This window comes from Hyalella azteca, unplaced genomic scaffold (genome assembly GCF_000764305.2).
Source record: "Hyalella azteca isolate HAZT.00-mixed unplaced genomic scaffold, Hazt_2.0.2 contig4943, whole genome shotgun sequence".
Classification (NCBI taxonomy): Eukaryota; Metazoa; Arthropoda; class Malacostraca; order Amphipoda; family Hyalellidae; genus Hyalella; species Hyalella azteca.
The window spans coordinates 406,152-428,428 of NW_025935151.1; the positions used below are offsets into that span (position 1 = coordinate 406,152).

The window sequence follows — 22,277 nt, forward strand, 5'->3', positions numbered from 1 at the left end:
ATTCAAATGAGCACGTAAGACTTGTATATGTATTAAAATATTAGAAAAGTATGTAAATTTACAAATATCACAGAACAAAAATAAAATATAACACATTACCTTAAAATTCATGGGAACTTGTCTATATGAACTTTGATGCGGAAAACGGATCGGATTAACATGGTTGGCAATTGGTTGCTAAAAACGGACGAACTTCGCGCACTCAAGCCAAGCGTCAACCAAGCGGGAATCACAGACAAAAACTTGGTTGATATTTCCCTACATGGACACATCCCACAAATACAATTCAGTAGATAAAATTCCTTACAGAAACAATGGACATTGGCGTGGCATTAAATGACGTATTACAATTTACATAGGTACTTCAATTAAATTAATAAAGTAGCCGCTAAATTCTAGCCCAACGCATGAAATGCGCGACTTGGACATAATATTTGCCAAAATCAAGGATGAGAACTTGTCCGTCCTGGGAACAAAATTCTTCATAAAAGTACGTCTACTGGACTTAAATAACTTTCCTGGGAATCTATCATGAAATCATTAATTTTGAATTTCACTAAATCAGCATCGGCTAATTTTTGGCATATCTAAAAGAAGTGCGTGAGTGAGGAGATTAATATGGATGTCAAAGAAAAATATATCCAAGTAGAACAAGAACAAGTAGAAGGATGAACTTATTATACAAATTATTCATCACTCACAGATGACTGGGATGAACTGCGAACAGCTATACGAATACCTATGTTCAAAAGATCAATGTAAAAGTCAGGTCACACAACTAATGCCTCTTTAAGTAATATTTATAATTCTCCAATGGATATAAAAAATAAAATGATAATTTCCGGAAATGAACGTTTTTTTTATTTTCACTTGTCATATCTTAATATCATTCGTAAATATGGCCCATAAAAACCTAACAACTACAAATTTTCAAGAACTACGTAAATTACAGAAGGAACCCAAGAAAAAATGTTCAAAAAGAATTAAGTCTGAACTAATACAAATAATTCCATCAAGCGCCAATTTGTAAAAAATAAATATTTGAAAAAACGGCACGGTGGACATTCTAGAATTCAAGAACAATCTTCCTATTTCACCGTTCAATATTTCTCACAAAAATAGCTTTTTCCGCGAAAAAAAATCCAATTGCTGAATACTTGAATGAAATACACAGATAACATTGTAATGCAACGATCACTTGTAGACACAAATCGTGAACTTACTTAGGGCACGAAACTGAGATCAAAAATCAAGCGAGAGTTTGAAAAATTTCTCAAGCAAATGGGCATAAGGCCGATCAATTGGACGGGTAAAAAATACTACCAAGAGCTGATATCCATGGAAAACAAAGCCAGGAAAATAAGATGTCAAAAAAAAAAGATTTGAAGTTCCGTGATCATCAGTTTCATAAATGACGATCGTTTAGTTGAAGCTAAAAGTTTAAGGTTATATTAGAAAGCCGGATGAGAACCTCTCACCGAAAGTAGTCACATACGAATATTTTTTACAGTGTGATCGAAAATCACAGAACCACGTTCTGTGAATTAGATGGTCACCTGCAGAAAATATAAAAAATTTTGGAAGTATCCAACAAGCAAACTAGTGACTAGCAACAACAACAGCAATACACAACCCTCAAATAACGTCGAACGTAACATACTAGAGTAAAGAAAAACGTTTCAAGACAAACATTAAAATTCAAACCACAAATATTCTCACCATTTTCGGTCCAACGCAATATATCTGATAAATTTATCAAATTGCGTGGGCTGGCAACGAAACAGTGAAGTCAAAAAGTTATGAAAGTATATCCGCTAAAACAAAAAAAAAATAACTTCCCCGCAGAAAAAAAATTACCGCAGACGGAAAATGACGAAGACGAAAACAATTTATTTCAAATTTGCCAGATAATGTTGAATAAATAGTTACTTCGTAACCATTTTTTAACCTTGAAAGGAGAACGCGAATTTTAAATAATGTAAAAATTTCAAATGAAGCCCAAATAAATGATACGGTTCCCACAAGAAAACGTAAGGCTCGCAAACAAATGGTACAAGTATTTACTAAGAAAATGTGCAATTTGAGAATATACATACACTCCTATTTTCGGTCTCGCAAGAGTCAACTACAGCCTAGTGATATGTTGACTATAGGTTTTCTTTTAGTAATCAGTACATGACAGAATTAAATTTTAAAATACCATGATTTCCAACACTAACATGGAGCTACATTCAACACTTTGACATTGCAATTTGATTAACACTGAGTGAGCAGAAAGAGTAGATAGAACACTTAATCAAGAATTTTCGTTCTTATGTTCACCTATAATCAAGTGTCACCACAATGATCATAAAGCACATCCTCCTCGTATTCTTCAGAAACTTCATCGACATGACCACGCCGCTTCTTTTTAGGGGTCGATTTCCTAGAATTATTTGAAGATTTTAAAAATCCTGCTCGAGAAGATCGAACAATTTCTGGTTCCATCTCGTCTAGAGAACAGTTGTCAGATGCATCGATTTGTACGGCGCCATCACTCACTAAATTATTGTTTGCTACGTTAGGGTCATCCATACCTCGTCTTCCGCATTCATTCCCATTTTGACGAAGACTCACACGAGAATTGTCAACAGTCGAGACATTTTTCAGGTCATCACAACTTTTAAAATTTCTAGAACTATCACTAGCAGTAGAATCGCCACTATTGTTATTCGCCGATCTTCTACACGTATTCGATCTATTCGCGAAGCCTGCCTCGTTATTCTGGGCATAAATTCTGTACCTGTCGGCTCTAGACGGCAGTGGAGGCAAGTCTCTACGCATGGTATTATTAAGAGGAGTTGATAAAGGAAGCGTGGATGACGACGTGCCAGAGGAATTGAGGCTACTAGACTCGGTCACGGCGGCTCCGTCATTAGAACTCGAGGGATGAGACGAACCGGAAGAGTCACTCACGCCCATCCCATGCAGAGAGTCTTCAGGAAGGCGATGCCTCTGGCCAGGCAAAACATTAAGGTTATAAGCGTCTAATGCTGTCTGGTATTCATTTTGATTGGGTAAAGATGCTTGTGTCGAAAAGCATGTTGTCGCGATTAGGTCGAGATCGGAGTGAGGGCTCGTATTATAAAGAGAGTCGATTGGATCAGAGTTGGTAGGCGTAATATCCTTGGACCTCGCCATATCGTACATAGATTTAGCCAACTTTGCATTAGGCATAAGGGTGGATGAATTCAGCGGCAAAGGTAAATGATTGGAGTGCTGGAGATAATATTGTTGGGGAAACTCATGAACATGCGTTTGATGTGCGTGCACCATTAATGGATGGAACTGAATTACACCAGGGCCATGTTGAGGCGAGTACTGCCTCATAGGGCACCCATGGTGAACAGCGACGTTCTTTGCCCCATATTCAAGTGGATGCGCCATAGTATTATGTACAAACGGAACATTTTTGTTGTCGCGCTTATTATTGGAATGCTTCGTGGGCTTTGCTAGATAGGGAGCATCAACATACGGAGCTGGCACGTTGCCCCAATGCACCATGGAGCAATTGGAAGCCGTATGATCACCGCTGGGTCTTATGAGCGTTGCAGCTTCGTACAAGTGGCTGCCGGGAGAATAAATTTGTGCCAGCGGAACCATATTGTCGGAATGTTTGTTGGCAGCAGGATTGTGTTGCTGATTGTCTAGACAATGATTGATAGAATAAACAGAGGATGGCAGCAGCGAAGCGACATGATGGCCTCCGCCGTTGACATGTTTGTGCCGAGTCCCACTGCAGTGGCCGGAGGGGAAGCCAGGTAACATGGACACGATGGGAGGTCCGTTCAAGTTGACGCCGCGCACAAACCGACCGCTGGGGTTCTGCGAGTGGGCAGGAGTTGGGGAGGAGGTTGGGGTGCCCGTTGCGCTGCTGTTGTAGCTGTGGGCAGAGGACGAGCAGCAAACCTCGTCTTCCTCGTTGTGAATGAGATGAAGGTTTTGAGGGAGAAGAGCGTTGCTAGGCGCCTCGCCGGTGCTGAAGCTGAAAGTTTCGCTCCCTGATGACAGAAATAATATTTACGTGAGTACTAACTTATGATGAAACATAGTTTACAGAGATTAATGGGCTTTAAATTTTACAGGTTCAAAAGCAGCGCGAGTTTCTTGAAATATCTTAGTGTATTGCAATTTCTTATAACAGGAACATTTTCTTCCATAACCCGCATGAAACCAAGTTTAATACCGTAAGCTAGGGCAGTAATTACGCTTAAGGACAGATGGGGCTAAGCTCCTGAGATTTATGATCATATTCAACTAATTCAAGTTAATAATGACGGGTTATATCATTATTTATATTAATTCATATTCAGGTTATGTTGTATTGAATTAACCGGCATTTTTAAATATATATAGGGAGGCTTAAGCTCTATTTTAATTGGGTCTAATGACGCCAATGCCGTAAGCTTCATTTGAAATTTTTTCATAGAATAAAATTTCAGTCTGTTTTGAATCATTTCCCGCTTAAATATAAGCAACCAATATTGCTATGGAAATTTAGCCTAAAAATTCACAATTTGTGCGAACGGACCTGATGAAATATGATGATAAAGATGATCTGACGGGGTTTCAGTCCGTGGTTCCGGAGAATACACGTGCGTCTGGTTATCAGGAAGCTGCGGAAGTGCTCCCATGTGATGGCCGAAGCCATCGTTCTTAATCCGCAACGCTTGAGGACAATTATTGTGCGCCATGTGAAGAGGTCCCGGAAGCAGGGGCGGTGCAACAGGCAAATCTTCGTAAAGATCTGCAGCGTCGAGGTCACAGCTCGCTTTTTTGGAGGCAGCTTTGTAGGACCGCCACATTCTGCTGGAGAAACCAAGCACAAAAATCGTTGAGATAGGCTTATCCTGTTAACATGAAGCGCGCAACGAATGACATCACCGAGCCAATCACGGAAAATATGCAAACCGTTTTTATAAAGGTTTTGATGCCTCAGGTGGTCTATTATTGTTGCCTGGAGGAAATTCACAGTAACAAAGTGCAATATACTTTGTTGAAACGCTGGGGGAATTAGCAATTGAAATAACATCGAAAATAAAGGAGAAATTTGAAAATTATCAATTATGGAAATGATCAAATATTTCTTAGCACAAACATATGCCCATGAAAGATATAAGTAAAAATTTAATTTATACTGCGCATGGCAGTGCAGGAATAAAAATGTTATGCGGCTAATGGATCCTAAGTGAAGTTTTTCTTGGAAGTTTGAAAATTGACAGAGCACTGGATGCTAAACAGCTTAGTATTTGCGTTAACGTCCCATATTTCTTATAAAATCCAGTTACCTTAATCAGAAATTTTACAATCATTTCATTGTTGGAACGTTGAAAATTCTTTACAGAAAATTTTCTTCCATAATAACTGATCAGTGCACGTTCGTAATAAGTTTAGCCAACAATTCAGCGAAGCAATAATACGAAAGTGCAGAAGAACGGCGAGGGAGAAATCAAGCCCAGGTAGAAATTTTCAAACTCCTTGACACTCCTCATGCACGCCACGAACACTTCGCTAAAAAGCCACGATGGCTGACCCATGCAATGATGTCATTCATTCTGACAACGTTTTCTTGTAATCTTCAGCAATTTATACTTGAAATATGTGGTTTAAAACCGGTTTGAAGACCTGAATAAAACTGGTTTGAAAATTCGGTCAGCAGAAAAAATAGCAGTAATAAAATTTCTTCAGCCGTGAGGTAATAAAGAGTCTGATGTCAAGTTGAATCGAAATATGAAACTGTGCATGAGTCTTCTCTTCACGGGAGCTCCATCTTATAAATGCCGTTTGAATGAGCAACAGACACGAAATGGGAGACTTCTATGCAAGGAGGGAATTTTGTGTAAGCGAAGGCTACGCTATAATTAAAGATCAACGACTTCTCGTGCAATGATGGATGAATAATTAAAGAACCCATCAAACGCAACAACAAGGAAGACTGGCAAAAAAATCTGTGTATAAAGACATCGGATGATTAAGAATTATTGGCATCAGATACATGGCCAAAAATGTTCATAGAGCCGATCAAAATACATCGAACTAAGGTTCAACGCCAATAGATTTGGAGAAACATTGAACTATAGCCGTAAAGCTGGAGACGAGTCCCGTGGGAGAGCCTAGGTGCATACTAAGCGCAGCGGCGCGCGGTCATCTCCGGAGTGACAACCACCCGAAGTTAGGAGAATGTGCCTCGGGGCGTCGGCGTGTGGCCCAATGTGCGTCTGTCATCCCCTTTTGTTTCTCGGCATTGCTTTCATCGAAGCCTAGAAATCATGGTCTAAGCTGCGACCGCTCAAAACAAAAGGAACAAAAAGCGCGGACCAGGAACAATGCAGGTCGGTGGTAGACAACCATGAGAGATGAGCATTAACATTTTCAAAGCTGACACTGAGAAGAATCGCATATTCATCGTGGACGGCAGGTATACCACTGATCACCTATAAACAATCACATACAGCGCCCTGGATTCATGCATGTAAGCCTATATCACGTTTTCCGAGGTTTTGGTTGAAACCTATCGGAAACTAATCTTTGTTTCAGATCACGTTAGACTTTGTGAATTATCTAAGCTTATTAGATTCCTTTTTCTAACACCATAACTAATTATCTCTAGCTTAATATAAGACGAAAAAAATTTCACTTTGAGATCACTTCGCTTAGTGACAAATCGTAGAAACATAAAATGCGGATCGGAATGTTCAAAAGCCTATACAGGTAGGCGTCCGAACGTTCATCGCCATAAAAACAATTATGAACGGTGCAGGTAAGAAGTCGGTGATGAAAGGATCCTTAGGCACGAGCGACAAACCAAAACAACAGAAGTTCATGGCATTCATCCTAGGCACGCACTGACGAAACAACAAGCATATCCCACGCGACAGAGAACAGCACCAGGAGTTCGCAGGTCTTTGAATGAGTTAAGTGCGACAGTGATTTGCTTTGAACAAAGCGGCCACGAGCACAAACACATGATAAATATTTGCCCGCACAAAATTCGGTTCCACAAATCTTACACTCGGATTTCTGGGAGTGTGTTTTCTCTGAAGATTGGGTACTTGGGTAAGATAATCTAAAAACCGTATAGAAGAATATATTTAATAATAAGCAGGAAAATAGGACACTTCCTCTCGTGACAGCACATGAATCCAAAAACTTAAGAACTAACAACTAATCTCCAGCCACTGATTGAATAATAATTGAAGAAGCAAAATATTTGTTACATCTTACATGACAAGCAATGAGATAAGTCCAGTTGAGATTCTCAAAGCATAACTTCCGCAGCTGATTAAAATATCACCGCCATACGCAGATAACATTGACATGCGTTCATGAAATCCTGGATACATTTTATAAAATCAGTGTCACGAAGATGTTACAAATATTAAGTTTTCGAAGCGAATCCTAAATTATAAAAAATATTCTACATACAGAATCTTTACAACCAATGAAAGCAGACTGTAAGCAACGATATTCAAAATAACTTATCACAAATCTCGCTCACCTGACGAATATGACCGCGGCTATGAAGAAGAAGAGCCCCAGCACCGATGCGCTGATGATTATAGCAGGCATGGACACTTCCGGTGACGCACGAGGCAGACTTCCATCTTGCGAGGATCCAAAGCTGGTGCCGGCTTCGAGGGCCAGCGCCGGACACGTCCAAGGCCCGTTGCAGTCATCCGCGAGACTGTGTTCCAGAGGACCGTTGATGCCGGGGGGTTTAGGAGGCGGCGGAAGGTGGAACAGAGGCGGAGGTTCTGGTGGTCCGCCGCTGTAGCAGTCGCAATCCCAGGACGGTGGGCCCGGGAGAAAATCGTCGGTGGCCATGGTCTTAGCCTCCTGTCGGGGCAAAAAGTGATTAAAGTTATTAAAGAATCGAAAATGTTTTATGCACTAGAAGAGGGAGCTCATCGAGTTTAATTATTAGATCACTTTCGAAAAAAAATAATGAAAGATAAACGCAGGAAATGTTGAAGTTACGCCGATAAGGAATTTCTAACCTTCAATGACTCCAATTATTGGAAATATAAATTATTCTAAATCAAATCGTTTCTTTTTTGCAGTTTATATTCGACTTTCAAACATTCAGAGCCAATTTCTTGAAAGGCGATTTCAAGTAATTTTCAGCGGGTCAGATTAGTTTTAGAAAAAGATGATCATATCGAGAAAAATCTAAAACAAGCGGGAAGCTCCAACGTGTAGTGATCTAATTATCCCGTAACTCCGTATCGTGGATACATGAAAGCTTATCGCCCGCAATGGTGCCAGGATCGAGCGTTGCTAACGCATAGGACAAAAACCATTCAAGTTAATTCGTTTACAAATATGATGTAACTCAAAAATTTACTTTGCTGGTTCCCAATAGGAGTACATTTCCAAGCAACTTTTGGCACTCGCAGGCATGAAATGGTTGGCTAGTGCAAAAATACATCATAAGAACAAAAAAAATTTTCTTGTTCTCTTATTTTCCCAATTTCCAGCCGCCAAAGAAAAAAAGAACCTACTACTTTCGACAGTTTGGCCAAGCATTAGCTATTAGGTCTTGCCAGATATTGTCGAATTTATAATTAAGTAGGTTATCATTACCCGCTAATGGGAAGAAAACTGTCAAGTTGAATAATTTTGTACAAATCACCAATACGCAATGAAATTTATATCTTTAAAACTTAGAAAAGTCCTAAATTCAGAAACAGATCACCTGCAATTCGACTGAGTTTTTCACTTCAGCTACAATGTATAAGTTGTATTATTGCGAAGCTGCGAAACATGATGCATTATTACGGAGCCACGCTACAAGATGCATTACTGCGGGATTACGATACAATATGCAGGTATTATTGCGGAGCTGCGATATATGTATTATCGTGCAGATACGATTATTGTATTATTGTATGTACATGTATTATTGCAAATTGTTTGCTGACTTGACTATCCTATGCCTGTACTATTCGCGTGGACGACACTCCCTCTCACCAAGAACACGTCCTCCCAACAATTAACCGCTAAAAGCTACATCATTTGGTTCTTAGTTGCGCCATTACTTTGGGCGTGAACCAATAAAAGGAGTTTTATAGCTGGAGTCCAAGCGTTTGCATTGATTTTACATGTAAAACGTTTTCTAATTAAAACTACGCGGCAGCAAAAAATATCTCTCCAACATGGAGCATCAGTAATTGCGAGGGCGACTGTTGACTAAACGGCTGGCAGAAAGTGCGTGACAAATATTTCGCTCAGATGAAATTTTCGCATCTTCGGAAACAACAAAAAATTTCTGGCGTAGCGCGAAGAGCTATGAAAAGAAGCCCATAATTGCATCAGAAAAAGTTACAGCTTTGCACGGCGCGGCTTCGAAAAAAAGCAGCTGACGCAATAAAAACGTCGTAAGTATTAAGGTCATGATGCATTCAACTCCAATGGGAAGATGAGTCGTTCCCATGCTTCGAAATTATACTATTTTAATTTAGATAACTTCGATAATTATCAATAATCATGTAGATAACCTAGAGATACACAGGGCGAATCAAGTAATGTTCAAATTTTACGTTCTGTCCTAGTTCGACCAGATGTTGCGCATTGTTTCACTCTACGTTCGTATCTCTTACAACACAGCCTCATGATCAACAGGTGTCAACTGCTGCTCTAGTCAGAAATTACAAGTAAAAAACAAGCCTTCCACATTTGTTAACTATATTAGTGTTCAGAAAAAATTAAAGATTGGAACAGTTGTTGACAGAAAAAACTATCGTTATCGATAAATATAATTTTCGTGTTCAAGAGAGTCAGAGACCACACTACACGTAGAACGAAAATGAAGCATTCAATTTCACTTACTTTTTCGATAATTTGTGCACGTTTCATCAGTCCGAGAAACAATTGTATGTACATTAAAACCAAGTAATCCGTAAGATACAAGTTTAATCGCGGGCACGAACAAATAAAAGTAACTGAGTAGATGCACTTAATACATGTAACTCAGTAAATGGTCGTCAGCCACGATCATCATTCCTCAGCAGGTTAAACCACAACATGATAAAAATCACAGCTCAGATGACAATTACAGCGAAGACTACCATTAAATCTGGAGGAGCCAGGACGTTTCAAATTACACCCTTGCTATCCACAGGTTACGACAACATCCACCGCCAACAAGCACTACCAAGATAAGAGCCGAAATCGGGTTTGAATATAAATTGAGACATCTTAGGCCTAACTCGAAGACATGGCTGCTGCCTCCTGTTCAGTGGCTCACAAGACTTGCTCCGAGTCCAAGATCTGCTCTAAGAGCCGGTGGTATGTAACGACTTCGTACGCAGAGCAGAGAACAAAAGCTCCCACGAGCCTGTGGTGTCAAACCACAAGGTAGGTGGGCGCAGCATACCGCTTTTGATACTTAAACTTCGCGCAGGCTGGCACGAGAAGACATGCGTCGCTGATCACAGCTAAAATATCGGTGCCTCAAACTTAACTGATCAGGCTTGTTCGTCTTAATTAGTTAGATAACTATTTATTCAAGATTAATGCATACATAATTTTTACAGAAGTCTTTTGGCCGACTAAAAAACAAAACCTATATACATGCATATTATTGCGTTTGTCATATGCATATTTATAATATGCCATTGCGAACATCAGTTGCAACGAATTCACATACATTTTTTAATGCCATATTCATATTCAAGTCGACCGGATTAAAGTTTAATTCAAGACTGTACATCAATGCTGCCACAGCCTGACATCATCAAAAATACTTGAAAAATAAGAGTATAAAAATGCAAGCTGCAATCAGAGTCTGGATTAACCACAAACCTGTGTTAAGACTCTCAAACTCAGACAAAAGAAAGAGAAGAAAATGTGCACACAGCACCAGCACAAAGATGATGACTGTTCACTCTACAGTGTACAGCAATAACAAAGCATTTCTGCTTATACTTACTGAAGCCTCTATAGCGCGTGTAATGCATCTTGATTACGGTTTAAGAAAAGTTTTTATTGTGTGCAAGCGCACAATAAAAAGTTATTTTATGTTAGATTCTCATGACATTTTCTTTGCACATTTTCTCTTCGACTTTTTTCACAGAGACAGTCCCTTATCATTAATATTTTTTTATTCGACATGAATATCTGATGATAAAATGTCAGGTCATGAAACATATTGACCACAAAAAGATAACGAAAGAATTTAAAACAACATGGCACAAAAATTCTACATTTAACATCTAGTAAGCCTAAAGGGACACAACATTTCGACGCTAAAACCTACGCTCGTTATCTGGTCCGTTGCAATTTACCCACAAAAGAATGCGGGACCCTCCGTGAAAACAAATTTTAATTGGAATGGCATACAATTGGAATAGTAAACATGAGGCTCATGAATGTTGACTCGGTTACGAGGATGCTGGCTTATTCACAAGCCTGGGTGGCCCACAACTAAAGTGCCCTTGAACGTCGCCAGCGCCGGGCCACGATTTGAAGGTCGCAGTGCGCCCAGGTGAGAAAACAACTGCTCGTCATAATCATGTTCTCCGACACTTTCAAGTAATTTAATACATTGTTGCTATCATTGAATCCCTATTTATACACACATTCATTCCCTGAATAAATGAACAGCTAAGTAAATATGGCAGCAAATATCATTAATCTATGTTTGGACCTCAGCAGAAAGTTCTGAGCAATTGTAAAAGCTTACGTGAAGAGTCAACAAGTTATAATCATAGATAAACAATACGGGATAACAATGCCTTCGGTCTGTGTCGTATATCGTTACTATATGCAGGCAATCTATTCGTTTACTATATGCAGGCATCATCGTTACTATATGCAGGCAATCTATTCGGTTAATACAGAGTATTATTTTATTTTTATTATTTATTCACCATTTACGGCTGAATGACAAAAAGGAATTAAGGCCCATGCAGAATAACCTGGATCAAGTGGAGAAATCTGCTCTAGTCATAAGGGAATTAGTGGACGTTTAGATAACGAAGATCCTATGTGATTACGTACTGAATTATGGTGCGGCACGTAGTGATACAAACATACAGCATGCGTGATGACACGCAGGCACAGAATTCTGTATATGACCGGTACAGCATTCTATATATAACAGGTTACAGCATTCTATAGATGGCGGTTGCGTTCGAGTATAACGCGCGGCATTACACTGCATTTTATAGCGGTTGCATACGAGTATACAGTAATATGCGGCCGCTACTGCATTCCATCGAGGTTGCTATGAATTATAGACCGTGCATATATAGCCAACATTGGGCATAAGCAAATATCTATAGTGACTTAATCATTTCTAATCGTGAACTAATAATTTCACCATTGTGTTCGAAAGGATTTTATACAAATTCAGAAACTTTTCTTACAGTGAGATTAATTTCCGACACTACAAAATTCTGCAAGTTGAATGATAAAACCGGTTAGACCAAAGTCAATTATGAATTAATTATCTACATAATTAAATAAAAATGTATATTTTAATCAAATTATGTTCAATTATAGTCCTAGTAAACATAAAGTTCGGCTGCGTGGCGATGCTATGAGCCTAGGCACTCCAGTCACTCAGAAAAATGATTGATATTTTGTACAAAAACCGATGCACTTCTGTCTTTGTGTCATCCTGACCCTGCTTGACCCGGCACAAGGGCGTATCAACGCTACGTCCGCTTTCTGGTCGAGCTGTATGAAGAAACTGTGTCAATATTAGGACAATAAGACACGCTGAGTTTTCTTAGTGAACATTGCAGGTCAGCCCGCAGCTGCAGACGAGGTGAGTGCGGCAAGCAGACCAGGGCCATGCAGCCCTGCAGACCAGAGCCATGCAGTCCTGCAGACCAGGGCCATGCAGCCCTGCAGACCAGGGCCATGCAGTCCTGCAGACCAGGGCCATGCAGCTCAAGCCACGGCGATTCATGGGAGGTCTTATGGAACTGCGAGGATTACACGCAGAAAAATTAACGAGTTAAATTGTCCAAATCTTGACACGCTTCCTTACCAGCAGCACGAACAGAGAGCGAAGGTAGCACTCATTCGCTCTTTTTCTGAGCCAAACTGGGTCAAAACGACCCACAAAATGAGCAAAAATGTTTTATTTTATTTCTTAGTGTATTGGTAAAGCGTCGGTGACACAGCAAGAGGCTCGGCTTATGAGTTTGATCACATTTAAGATTTGCTGAAAATTGAAATTTCGAGATGAAAATCGGCACAAATGAATCTCCCAACTGCTCACTTCCAAGCACACAAAATAAACATATAACGGAAGAAAACGGCGTAAATTGTTCGTCAACTTCACAGCTGCAGTTGCAGGAGTAACACAACAGGCAAAAATTTTCGACACGAACTCGAGCTCTTCCGAGAAATGCTTATGAGGAAAACCGCCGCAAGGTCTTCATTCGCAAGAAAAACAGACACGTTTTCTTCCCAGGGCAAAATTTTGTAACAACGTCAAAAGGAACGACTTTCTTACGTTGTATATACGAGTCCGCACCATTGCATATCACGATATTACGTAAGGTTTCTCTATGGCTTCAGAAAATCTTATATACTTCCAACACTAACGAAGTCTTGTGCGAACACTAACGAAGTCTTTAGGAGATATCAATTTTCTTTATCACGAACTATAGGAATTATCTTTATAGGGAATGTATATTGAAGTAAAACAAAATGAAACCCAACTATTAAATCAATTTTCTCTTGAAATGACAAAACGCCAAAAGGTGCTTAATAAATGTTTTAATGAAAATATTTGGAAATTATTTCTTGAAAATAATCAACACTAATTAAAATGATCACAGGAGGTAAAATTTAAAATATCTCTAGAGTGAAAATCATTTGATTTTATTTACCGGCTTGGCTTTTCCTATTCTATCCTATTCGTTTAATTCTCCTATTCTAGATAATGAACTGAGCGTGAGAAAAAGATTTTATGGTAAAATTAAAAATTAAATTCGCCGATATTGCCCCACAGTTCAAATTTTGAAAGATCACATCGACCAGCATGAGAGAAGCCACTGAAAAACAACGGCGGTTACGTCACGAATTTCCCGACCATATTTGCCGGAATTCGACTTTTTACAGGATTGTACGATCGTTCATTCGACGCATTCGTGCAGAAACAATGAGAGATTGAAACACCAGATTGAAACGACTGATAATTTCTCAATTTCACGGGAAGAACAATGGTCCGAGTGCGTGATTTTATCAGTAATATTTAAGTCTTTGTGCAAGTTCTTTATCAGCATCATGACTAGAATGATCAGAACGTATCCTGTTCAATGAACTGAAACATTTCAGTGAAATTGAAAGGAGTAAAAGTTTTTGTGCTGCCAGGTGCCTCTATAGAAATACGTTTCTTTGATAAAAAAACATGGTACTAGAAGCAATGAAGTGCGGATTGAAGCGGATATAATTTGGCATGAATCACAAGTTACAATAAAGTGAACGCTTTCTAGGGCCTGTATAACAATAACAAAAGGGCCGTTATGGCAAACTCTTTTACATATGAAGGAAATAATCATGCACCTACAAAAGGTCGCCATATGAATACAAAAAATAGACGATTATCTGCGATAAAAATATGACCTACAGTGGAAATATATTATACTTAATGTCACTTAATACAAAATTAAAGCATAAAAGTTCAGAATAATAAAGACACAAAAAATCCTCAATAAACAGGCACTAAGACTTGTTTGAGCTCAATGCAAAGCTAGGTATCCATTCAATTCTTACTTTACCAAGTTATTTATTTGTTAAATTCATAGCAGCTTAAAAAGTCATCAGCAAAGAAACTACATACATCGCGAACGCATAAAACCTCAGAGTTCAGTGGCATCGCTGGCCTCATTTTTCCTCAATAAAACCGCAATGAAGAAAAGCAACTGAAGCAAAAGGCAGCTCATGACACAAAATTGCGCCTTTTCTCAAGATCTAAAGAGACCCTTAGCGCCTATGCCGTCTCTAGAGGAGAGGGGAGTGGGTAGCTCACATACGCAAGAGGCAAGAATTTGTTCGAACATTTTGGTAGAATATACACCCAAACTAGCAACTAATATATTACATTTTTCCTCAATGCCAAAAGCGGATAGAAGAATATAGCCAAGGCCTCGAAATACATTTAAATAATACATTTTCAAGAAGTATGCGGAAAGAATGACCGATCAAGGCTCTATGTCATATGAATTAAACTCTTGTTCTATCTGAAACCAGTTAAAAGTGCATGAATTCAACACAACATATTCCAAAAGATAAGCAGGTTTTTTGTGGGACTAATAATTTTTAGCATTTGGTACGCTACAAAATTATAAGCAAATCTCAATCTACTTTTGAAGAATCACTATAAGGAGTTTGTAACATCTGTTGCAGACACATGCATTCGCGATCGCAGGTAAGATGTAACAATTTCGGTGCTGCAACGGCACAGCCAATTTGTGAACTAGTTCCAGCACCGGGAGTCTCTCGTCTCCTAAATAGCTTTCAAGCTAACCCTATTCCCTCCAATTTTCCACGAAGGTTCGAAAATTCGCCAGAAAACGGAGTGAGGAAGGGGAAGAGCTGCGGAGGAACGATTGCCGGTTGTTGCTACAGCAAGAAAAGCTTGCTCTGTAAAAAAAACTTACTTTGGAGACGCTTGGACGTGAGAAATTAGACAATCCATCGGACCAACGAGAACGACAGCAAAGTTCGAGAGGTGAAGTCCAGACGAGCGCAGAAACAAACTCTTTAGAGAAATGAACAACCACCTTACGGATTCTCGACATTTATTCGCGCTATCCAGAAAATTAAGAGCACCATTCAAGACAGAGGAAATGTCACTGAGCGCAAATCAATAGCAAATTAAAATGTCAATTTTAGTTTGCATGGGGTAATCCACGATTAACGATACGATATACGTCAAGTTAACTGCATTCATATTATTTGCTAACGCATACAGGCACAGGTTCAATTCAGTATATACGTATAGTCTACTTCTACATAGTCTACTCCGTGCGTATAAGATAGTGGTACTCAACGGACTCAATCCCTAGGAGCTAAACATCAATTGCACACTCGAGAGAATCTCCAAAGTGTCAGATGGCGGGGCTATTCTTTCATAAAAGGCCGCTTATCGCACGTCAGGCGCAGACATGGACCTCCTATCGTAGAAATGTGAGGAATAGATTACAGGTCTGCCGCCGAAATGGCTTCAAATAAAATAGGGTGAAATGCCATATTGGGTATGGATCAAATAATAAATAAGAAATTATTAACAATAAAATTACAATCTTCTCTAAATATTCATCGTGACAGACTTAGCAAGAACAGGATATCCCCCGTAGCATCAATTTTTGCTACCGAGCTTTAAATAATTCGAGAATATTTCAATTCTGGGAGTTTAGAACAAGAAGAACTTCCACAATTTCACAGCAAATTCTTGGGGAAAATAATCTGAGAAATTAATTAGCTTTAATCTTCAGAATACGAGGAATACATCTCAAGTTTGCCTCAGATTTGACTGCCAGAGAAACTTTGCAGGTAATGGAGAACTCGTATAGCATCAACTTACTATTAGCTCTACAGCAAGAGGCAAGGCAGGAAATTCAAATTGGAAGCTTCCAAGATAATTAAACGCACTTGAAAAATCAGACATCAAACTTCTGAGCAGAAGTTTGATAAGAAATTAATCACTGGAGCTGGAGGACTGACAGCTGCTAGAAGAACTGCCAAAAAAATTTACAGAAATTTACCGACAGAAAATTAGCGACAGAAAATTACCGACATCTGCAAGCTTTAGAGCTCACTGGTTTCAGTTATCATACTGAGCGATAGCGCTCGAAGTAATTCAACTCCGAACATAAAATATTCTGCAGATTTTACAACCAAAACGAAGTGCAAACACGATGGCGAAATTTTATGCTAGTTTAGTTTCGTTTGAATCCTTCATATTGCGATGTTTCTTCAAATTTCGGTCATGTTAAGCTGAAATAAAATTTTGTATCGCAATTATCCGCGGAAAGAAAAGAAGAAATTTCGAAACGTTGGTCCCTAAGGGAATTCTGAAGCCTGAACGGATCCATAGTAAACTTTAATTGAAATTTTAGAATAATTTAAATAAGACGCGGTAAAAGTCAAGTCGCAACAAATTTTTAAAACATTTGAGTTACTTTCTTCAACGAAAAAAATCACTACATTTATAAATGGTAAATTGATACCTAGGGGTTATCATAGGATTGGAAAATATTTGCTTATAAAATCCTCACCCCACGAAAAAAATACATTAATTACGATGAAAAGAAATTCACACGTTGACGGAATATTCACATAATTATAAACACCAACTACCGAAATAATTTGTCATATTATCTCGCAATATTAGCCGATGTAAATTCACTGTTGGTTTGCGGCTGGCCAACATATGGTCGCAGGAAAAGATGTAATTTATAAATAAATGCTGGTTTTAGTTTCAACGCGCTCCAAACATAAGTACACGCGCACTACACATTTTACCTTCATTCGAAATAAAAAAATTCTAAATCAAAGTTCTCAAATATTGCCTGGTAAACAGACAGGATCTCAGCCAATCACACAGGGAATCTCTAAATTAATGATTAACTGTACAATGTACATGAAGTTAAGATCCGATAATCAACTCGATATCATCACAGTCAGACGACATTTCACAAATAGATTTTCTAAGTGGTTATTATATCCTAAGGAGTAACGAGTCCCAAGAAGTGCAGCGCACGAGGAAATGGTTCAGCGAATGCTCAGCCACACTCTCAACAGAGAGATAAAAAATACTGATAAAAAATTAGGCGGGAAGGAGCGAAGTCCCGAAACCATAGCAAAGATGGATGGCCAGTGGCCACGGTGCGCGTATGTCCTTCGTCGGCGTACAACGAAATGGTGGAAATAAAGAGGCTATTGCAACTATCCATCTCTGACTTCGAAAGTATTAAAGGATATAAAATTATTGATAAATATAAAAAAATGTGACGTTGAATGTTCAGTAGAGAGGTAACTTTTCACAAGTATCGAAAGACTCAACCTCAACTCTTGCGGTGATTGAATAAGAAAGATCAGGAGTCATGGCTCTTAACCCCTCAATGTGTCTGTTGAATAATTGCCACAGCCGAATTTGCAAGAGAATAATTGCTGTAAATTTCTAAATACATAGAGTAAGGTGGCAGTAAAATTTGATGCTAATTCGGTTCATACAGGCGTAGCGTTCAAATTGTACGACTTTAATATTTTGTCGCTCTAAAAATGTTATACAATAATAAATACCGTTTGCCCCCATCTCTTCAGAAGCAGAATACCTCTAAGAGAATCGTTAAAGATGGTTTCTAACCTGTAAAATGCTTATAAAAATAAACTAGAATTATGTAACGACACGACTAACTCATACATGGAGTATGATCGTAGCTGCAATGTGACTGGGAACGTACGCATCAAAGGCCAAAGCGTCTGTGGCCGGACATCAGAGGGATTTGCTGAGGCTCTGGCAAGATTGCAGCGTTCGTACAAAGTGGCTAGGAGCAAATTAAATCCCTTACATTTAATACTTTCCTATCAAGCGAGGAACTTCAAGCATGGCTTTAGACATAACCATTGGTTAGTAAGAGGTAATACTCGACCGAGCGACAGTCCTGATCAATTAAATTTAAATGTCATCAGGTATAATAATATATATCAGGTATATATATATATATATGTATGCACTTATTGAGTCATTTGACAGCGACACAATAAAATAAATGCAATTTCATTGAAACGATTATGGCATATGGTAAACAGTTTATACTACCCACTATGCATCTGACGCTGAATAAACGTAGAATATATGTTATGACGTTGAATAAACGTAGAATTGACGTTGTGATGTTGAATTTGCGTCGATTATGCGTTTTTCAACATTACTTGCCTAGTGGGTACATTCTTCTTGATTGCAAGCATTCGATGCATTAAGTTAAATAGATTGGTTTTCTTACTTCAGATTCAGGCCAATTAAAAACCGTGAATGTATTACCGAATCAAATTAATAAAAAATTATTAAACAGCTTCACGAATATAACCCTTTGTCAACTAATGTTGAGTAGAATAGCATTGACAATGGTAACTAACTTCGGGTACGAATAGCATTGAGGATAGTTAAAGTATCCAGAAATAAAAGAGTAAAACAAAAGAAGCTCATTGAGAACAAAAGAAGCTCATTGAAAACAAAAGCAGACACAGGATATCGCTGAAGGTGATACCATTTCTCGCCAAGTCTGGAATTGCACCGCCAGGTCGAGAAGAGCGGCGCCAAGCTCGCGTGCTGGGCAGCAATAACACGCGTTACAATTCTGACGCGCGCAGAAAAGGTTACAAGCGAATGCGTCTAACCAAGTTGTGCGACGCCTGGGAATAGTGCTGGGCGAGGTTCTCTGTGTAATTCACGGGCCGAAGTCGACACACAAATCATTTTCAGGTAAAACTTCATGTACGGAATGACGCATAGTAACCCGCTGATTTTTGGGTTTTTAGGTGCGTGAAGAGAAAGTATTAAAGCACTTACGAAGGCGAAACGCGTGGTCAGCTTCGAATAAAAAAATGTACTATTCATTTGAAATGGCCTTAAATTGATTTAAATTGTCCCCTCAGTTTCTGTTCGCCCCTCGTCGTTTGTAGAGATCGACGTGGCGAACAAAGCCGCGCCTACCGGGGTAAACTTGACTGATTTCCAGCAAGCGACAAGGGCAAAATACGACTTAACAGGGCTCATTCATGTGGGTTTTTCCTAACCAAGTCAATCGCAAATTTCCAGATAACAGCAACAGATGGGATGGATTTTCATACACAAGATCGGCAAAATTAAGGAAGAGCATTTAAGATTGTGAACATTTGAGGCTTTGCAAAATGTTGTCATTTGGATTGCCTTCTATATCAAACGAACGTAAATAAGCTCATGGAGACAATATGACAATTTCTCTAGGTAAAGTTAAATTCGTGTTAAACTGACAATTCACAATTTGAGATTCCAACTTTTCCATTATTATAATTCAAAGACTTCTCCCGAGCTATTCCTATGCCCCCATGAAATTATCAGTTCTTGAGGAATTGAGATTTGCTTCCGTATTAGCAATAAGTGAACATTTTCACCGAGTATTATAATTACATCGAACAATTTGTGAACCTAATTAAGTACATTATGGCCCGAACTGACATCAGACCCACTCAAGGCTTTATCTGATATAATTATACATGCCTGTCCGGTCACTTGGGATAATTGGGCGCAAAAATGTAAATTAATAACAGAGAATTTTATTATGCCAAGTACTACACCGAACGGAAATGTTGAAATTTAACACCAACACACTTGTACAGAAATCTTCATAGACACGTTCATAATCTAAACAGCATCTTAATCGATAAAAAATTAGTTTCGGAAATAATATTCTTACAAAAATTATTCTTAAAATTAGTTTTTTACACTGTTCGTATTATGGTTTATAATGAGAATATTGTAAGATAACGAAACATTGAGTACTATTAATAGGTAGTTGCACAGACACCTGGTCTGGGGGGTGAAATTAAAGTACGGTATGGGGCATTTAAGTATACGCATTTGGAGTTGAATTAACTTCGATATAACTACGAAGTGAATACTTATAATGGAGCTCGAAATCTCATATTAAAAAATTATTCACTAGGCTGGGGAAATGTTAAAAGTATGTACTTACCAGTGCATAGTATGTTTTTCCAACATGCACGAACATCAAACCGTCATGCTCTGTAACTACCACTCCAGTTTCTCAAGCACTTTGCTGACATATTTTTATTTGTAATTCAGTAAGATAGTTCAGCAGCGTTCATAAAACCTTGCTTCACTTCACTGCTGAGCCAGCATTAATTCTTTCCACTCGTTTTACTGGTCAGTTGCTACTTGCTAAACTTTATTGCGAAGATTACAAATTCTCTATACAACTGACATTTCATTCTGCAATACAAAATAAAAAACATTCGGTGAGCTCGACAATGTAGAGATTCTGGACATTAATCGATGATGTTGAACACCTTCAACAGATGTGCTACCAATTCTGCGTCAATTTAAATTGATTGACTATAAAAGAATCTGAAATTGAGATTTTCACTCATTACAGAAATAATTTTCATCATTACCAGTTGCATCTTCTAAACGTCGGAAGTTTCGTCAAATTGTCGGGTTTGGTACACTTCAGAGGGAAGACCTTGCTAGTTGCTACAACTTCAAATATACTGCAAGTTGAACCTTTTACATAGTTCCTACTCCTAGTATCCTAGAATAAGAATTTGTTGAAAGATTCTGTTACAAATCTTGACCGTCATGAAAAAACTAATACTATAAAAACAAATGTCACGGAAATATAGGAACAGCAGCAGGATAGAGATGTGAATTTCAACAGTAAGTCGGGAGTTATCAATTCAATTCTAGGCTATCATAAAATTTGTTTTCACCTAGGCCTAGGGTATGCATATTTTTCCATATTCAAGAAAATAAAAATGCTGTTAAATTTTAATAAGGTATGTGGTATTCACACATTGAACTTCTGTGCTCCGAAATTTATTTTTCAACACTGTATCTCACTGAGCTGACAGGCTATGTGGAGAGAAGGCTTGGTTCCGCCGACCAATGTCGCACACCCTCACACGATGAGAGCCACAGAGCAACTGAATCTTCATCTGCCAGTTCTGCCTGTCTGCTCTGAAACTCAGAATCTCTCACGTCCGAGTCAGTTGTTGCCAGAAAGCAATTACGAGAAGCGGTTAGAACATCGTTGCCAAGTACCATTTTTTTAATTAATTTCTTGAAAAGTGAAACGGTAACAATGGATAATTGCTATTACCACATTACCAAAAATATATATATATAAGGGACACACGTTGTGATACGTGTGTCCCTAAATTTTCCACGAATCTTTCCTTCGTGAATCATTGTTTCCCTGCATAAAATCAAAGAAAAATTGTTCTATCGTTTAATCATCTAAGATCACTTTTTAATTACTCTATTACTTTCAAGTGATTCTTACTTCCTTCAGATAATATCACATTACCGTGAAAAACACTAGTGCGCACGTCGGCATGCCTATCAGGTTTTCAACGAATGCTTCCTTTCCTTGACGGAGTAGTTTTTCCCGCGATAAATTTATGGAAAAATTATTATTGAATTTCTTAATATTGCTATTTAATTAATCAGTTGCCTTTAAGTAATTCCTTCAGAGACATGGGAGCAAGTGACC

The 22,277-nt window shown here is 38.6% G+C and overlaps 1 protein-coding gene across 3 annotated transcripts; it reads right to left on the minus strand.

The window, feature by feature from the left end:
* Nucleotides 1–5: 5 nt before the first annotated feature.
* On the minus strand, nucleotides 6–21,695 carry LOC108680113. Of its 3 annotated transcripts, XM_018168870.2 has the most exons (5): nucleotides 21,635–21,695; nucleotides 20,742–20,998; nucleotides 7,538–7,875; nucleotides 4,571–4,848; nucleotides 6–4,040 (listed from the first exon to the last, which is right to left on the minus strand). In XM_018168870.2, the coding sequence occupies exons 2-5, from the start codon at nucleotides 20,775–20,777 to the stop codon at nucleotides 2,329–2,331; spliced, it is 2,364 nt and encodes a 787-aa protein (XP_018024359.1). In that variant the 5' UTR covers nucleotides 20,778–20,998; nucleotides 21,635–21,695; the 3' UTR covers nucleotides 6–2,328. The 3 variants fall into 3 exon arrangements, with proteins under 3 accessions (XP_018024359.1, XP_047736150.1, XP_018024358.1); XM_047880194.1 differs by lacking the exon at nucleotides 21,635–21,695 and having other exon boundaries at nucleotides 4,571–4,845; nucleotides 20,742–21,170; XM_018168869.2 differs by lacking the exon at nucleotides 21,635–21,695 and having other exon boundaries at nucleotides 20,742–21,170.
* Between the last annotated feature and the right edge of the window lie 582 nt (nucleotides 21,696–22,277).

What these genes read in the sequence shown, in the direction of transcription:
- LOC108680113 (XM_018168870.2), bottom strand. Translation starts at nt 20,777, where the DNA reads ATGTTCGTGCATGTTGGAAAAACATACTATGCACTG. An exon ending in GAAAAACATACTATGCACTG is followed by an intron (nt 7,876 to 20,741) that starts GTAAGTACATAC and finishes TTGCCCCGACAG; the next exon opens with GAGGCTAAGACCATGGCCAC. An exon ending in TTATCATCATATTTCATCAG is followed by an intron (nt 4,041 to 4,570) that starts GTCCGTTCGCAC and finishes TTCTGTCATCAG; the next exon opens with GGAGCGAAACTTTCAGCTTC.